At 38.7% G+C, this 4,351-nt stretch overlaps 1 protein-coding gene across 1 annotated transcript; it reads left to right on the top strand.

The window, feature by feature from the left end:
- Positions 1-256: 256 nt before the first annotated feature.
- On the top strand, positions 257-4,073 carry LOC133632113 (zinc finger protein 569-like). Its single transcript, XM_062024346.1, has 4 exons — positions 257-378; positions 468-653; positions 3,161-3,688; positions 4,054-4,073. The coding sequence occupies exons 2-4, from the start codon at positions 539-541 to the stop codon at positions 4,071-4,073; spliced, it is 663 nt and encodes a 220-aa protein (XP_061880330.1). The 5' UTR covers positions 257-378; positions 468-538.
- The last annotated feature ends 278 nt before the right edge of the window (positions 4,074-4,351 follow it).

Genomic DNA, 4,351 nt, shown 5'->3' with positions numbered 1-4,351 from the left:
GTTTATTTCTGCTTCTTTACTATCACTTTTACCATCATATTTCTACATGTCGTATTTGCTGATGTTGCTCTATTGTTGTTGTTGTTGTTGTGTTTTTGTCTCTCTGTCTAATCGCCCTCTTGTCCCCACAATTCCCCCCTCTGTCTTCTTTTTTCTCTCTTTCTATCCCCTCCTGCTCCAAATGATAGATACAAATAAGGCACCAAGAGAAGTATCCTACACTTCTCTTTTGTAAAGTAAATCTGAACAGCCGATATGGGCATCTACATCTACTATATGATTTGCCTGAGAAGCTGGGCAGGACCAAAAAAAAAAAAAAAAAAAAAAAAAATGAAACAGTGGTAAAGCAAAAAGTCCAAGATGGCGGACTAAGCGACGGTACGTGGCTTTCCGGAGAAGTTTCACATTTACGATCTTATAGATTAAAAAATAGCATCAAATACCTCAACTATTCGCCTTCTCTTAAGCCCACCAAACGGACTTTGAGTGTGGAGCGATGGCGTGTTACCTGAAGTGAAGATTGAAGACGTGATAGAAGATGGACGACTACTGCTATGCTAAGATGGCGACGTCCGCTAAAAGAGAACATGAAAGAGAATCAGCGCCACCAACTTCCAGCAAATCACCAACGGAGATAAAGACGAAAGATGAAGGTGAGTGACTTGAAGTTTCCAAAAACGTCACTTTAGAGCCTATCGTGAGCCTTGAAACGAGCGTGGATGAGACATTAGCCGAGTTTGTTGAACAATGTAAACAAAGAAGCTGTTAGCATTTTTACCTCGATCCAAAATGTCGGAAATGTCTGTTAGAAGTTACCGCAGTAGTAAACAGTAGGCAAGCAACGATACTTGGTATAATCCTGCGTGAATCCGCCTTTATTGACCGTGATCCTGTGTGTGTGAGAATGTGTGTGAGTGAACTACTGTATTCGTCCTAACTGGGAGATTAAACACATCCACTAATTTAATCAGAAAAAGGCATTTTTACATGTAAACATTTTTCAATCAGACTTTTTGTTTTTGTCTGCAAAGTTTCTCATCATCTGATACAACATGTACTAAAAACTCTGCAGACACTTTTTGTTAAAATCATTTTTGAGTTTGTGGATAAAAACATTTTGTCCCTGAAATAATTATTAAACTAGTTTTAATGTGTTGGTACACATTATTTTACAGCACCTCAAATTCAAACTGCACTTTAATGTACTTTTATTAAATATAAAACTCCACAATCTGGGCCTTTTTCCAAGCACTGGTAAAAAGTACTGACGTTTTCAAGTAATTAAAGAATCCATCCATCCATTTTCTACCGCTTATTCCCTTCGGGGTCACGGGGGCGCTGGAGCCTATCTCAGCTACAATCGGGCGGAAGGCGGTGTACACCCTGGACAAGTCGCCACCTCATCGCAGGGGCCAACACAGATAGACAGACAACATTGACACTCACATTCACACACTAGGGACCATTTATATAGATCCCGAGGCCGGGATTGAACTCACGACTACTCAGGACCTTCGTATTGTGAGGCAGACGCACTAACCCCTCTTCCACCGTGCTGCCCAATAATTTATTATTTGAAAATATTGTTTAGTAAATGTTAACTTGAAATAAAAATCCTACAGTATTCAGTACACCACTGATACTTTGTTTCCTGCAGAATGTTTGTGGTGACGAGCAAAAAAAAAAGGAAAAAAGGTTGTTCTCTTTACCCTCACAAAATGTACGGAAAATAAGCAAAACTGTGGTCCTAAAACCAGGTACGGACCGAAGCGTGGGTGACCTGTACCGTTACACCTCTAGTAAACACAATTATAGATATGAACAAAATGACAGTTGTCAGCTGTGAGCATATATTACCTCCATCAAACATGGCGGAAATGTCTGTTACAAGATACTGTGGTAGTAAATAGTAGGGATGCAACTGTACTCGCTATTATCCTGCACGGGACAATCCGCTTTTAATGTAAAAAAATAAAATAAATAAATAATCGAGATCGGAATGTATGCAAAAAATAATTGCGATAATTTTTTTGGCCATTTTGCCCAGCCCTATTCCATCAGCATTTCAGTCAAGTTTCAGCATTTGGGCAGTTTCTACAGAAATTAGTTATGTTCATACTTTGTATTTTTTGTTTAGCACTTAGCAATAGTGCTAATTGCTTGATCTGCTTATCAGTCAGCTTCTAAAACTTGTAGCTCATCCTCCTTATATTCAGGCTAAAAAATATAAGTTTCTGGATCATAATTTGTCCCAAAGTCTTCTTTGATGGCCCTCATGAAGTCTGCCTTTATTAGTAATAGTTGGTGGTGGTGTTGAAGGAAATAGCAAACGTTGTGATGCGTATGTGAAAATACTGCGCCGCCATTTGCCTAAAATTATAAAAAATGATGAAAATAGGTAGATAGTACATGTTATTATGAATGTGCTTGTTATTACAGTACATATGTACTTACAGCGTGTATATGAAACATTGTTGGAAGGTTTTGGATATTTTTTTTATTTATTTATTTACAGGCGAAATAGAGTGCATCCCCATTACCTGCATTGTTAGCTGACTTTTGCTAGCGTTTATTTACGAGTTAGAATCAGTGATGGGCAGTAGTGCACAACAAGTAGCGACGCTATGTAGCTTAACTACAGTTCTCAGTAGCGTGGCGTTAGCCTCGCTCCTTTTTGAACCCGTAGTGATTCCTTTAGTTTAGCTATTTTTCGACCCATGTAGTGACGTAGCGTCCATCAAACACTGCAAAGAGAGAATATAGACTGCTAATCAAGGGCTGGGAAAACACCAAAAAATATTGCTATAATCATCTTAATTTATTGTTACTATGATTGTTAGTTTACATGTTATTTATTTGTTACTAATGTATATCTGGTTGTTCTTTTAGATTATATTTAAAATTGAGTTTTGGTGGTACTGTTTTTACTTTTTCAAATGAATAAATAATGGTGTTATTTATCGTAATTCCAAAATCACTCAAAATAATCACTATTATTATGTTTTGCCATAATTGTCCAACCCTAGACGAGGTATTGGAAAGGACTTCATGATAAACTATGTATCACGGTACTTGAGTCACGATACAATAGTCTATTGTAATATTGTGACATGGAGTTTTACTGCCATTTTTACAGGTATTGTTTGTGTCTTTGTATCAGATGTCCAGCAGCTGATCGGTAATCCAGAAGAAGTTTCCCCTCAGTTAGGGGGGAGCTCCACTTTAAAGCAGGAGACTCCACAACCACCCTGCATTAAAAAGGAAGAGGAGGAACTCTGCATCACTCAGGAGGGAGAGTGTCTTCTAGGACGAGAGGAAGCTGATTACACCAAGTTTCCACTGAGTATTCTCTCTGTGAAGACTGAAGATGATGAAGAGAAACCACAAGTAGACAACCTCTTAGCTCCACTATCAGATAGTGAGGCTGAAGACGAGGTTGAAGAACCTTTGAGCAGCGATACAGACTGTGAAGGTGATATGAGGACTCACATTGACAACAAACACTCTGAATGCTCTTCAACGAAGAAAGGTAAAACATGTTTGAGCTGCTCAGTTTGTGCTAAAAGTTTTGCTAAAAGGAGTCTCTTGACTCAACACATGAAAACACACACAGCTGAAAAAACATTTAACTGTTTGATTTGTGGTCGAAACTATTCTGTTAAGAGGAATTTGACTGAACACATGACTAGTGGTTAGAGTGTCCGCCCTGAGATCGGTAGGTTGTGAGTTCAAACCCCGGCCGGATCATACCAAAGACTATAAAAATGGGACCCATTACCTCCCTGCTTGGCACTCAGCATCAAGGGTTGGAATTGGAGGTTAAATCACCAAAAATGATTCCCGAATGCAGAGGACAAATTTCACCACACCTAGTGTGTGTGTGACAATCATTGGTACTTTAACTTTAACTTTAACTTAACAACACACAGGAGAAAAAACATTTAATTGTTCAGTTTGTGGCAAAAGCCATTCTATTAAGAGGAGTTTGACTGAACAGATGAGAACGCACACTGGACTAAGTTCAGTTTGTGGTAAAAGCTTTCCTCAAAACAGCTCTTTGTGTCGACACATGAGAACACACACTGCAGAAAAACCTTTAGTTGTTCAGTGTGCTGTAAAAGGTTCAGAATCAGAATAAGAATAGTTTTTATTGCCATTGTTTGAGAACGGGTTCACAAACTAGGAATTTTTCTTGGTGAAAAGATGTTTAGTAGCTCTTTGAGAGTAAGAGAGAAAATGGACACACAATTTATACACAGACACAAACAAAACAGAGCGCACGATAGCACCGAGGCAGCCAGGATCGGCGCCATGATGATCTAAGATCATCATTCCCACATAAAGGGAGAGA

This window comes from Entelurus aequoreus, linkage group LG17, assembly GCF_033978785.1.
Source record: "Entelurus aequoreus isolate RoL-2023_Sb linkage group LG17, RoL_Eaeq_v1.1, whole genome shotgun sequence".
NCBI classification, from domain to species: domain Eukaryota; kingdom Metazoa; phylum Chordata; class Actinopteri; order Syngnathiformes; family Syngnathidae; genus Entelurus; species Entelurus aequoreus.
Note: the sequence above shows the minus strand (reverse complement) of the source record. Positions and strands in the feature narration are given on the sequence as shown.

What these genes read in the sequence shown, in the direction of transcription:
- LOC133632113 (XM_062024346.1), top strand. Translation starts at nt 539, where the DNA reads ATGGACGACTACTGCTATGCTAAGATGGCGACGTCCGCTAAAAGAGAA. An exon ending in GATAAAGACGAAAGATGAAG is followed by an intron (nt 654 to 3,160) that starts GTGAGTGACTTG and finishes TCTTTGTATCAG; the next exon opens with ATGTCCAGCAGCTGATCGGT. An exon ending in TTTGACTGAACACATGACTA is followed by an intron (nt 3,689 to 4,053) that starts GTGGTTAGAGTG and finishes TCCTCAAAACAG; the next exon opens with CTCTTTGTGTCGACACATGA.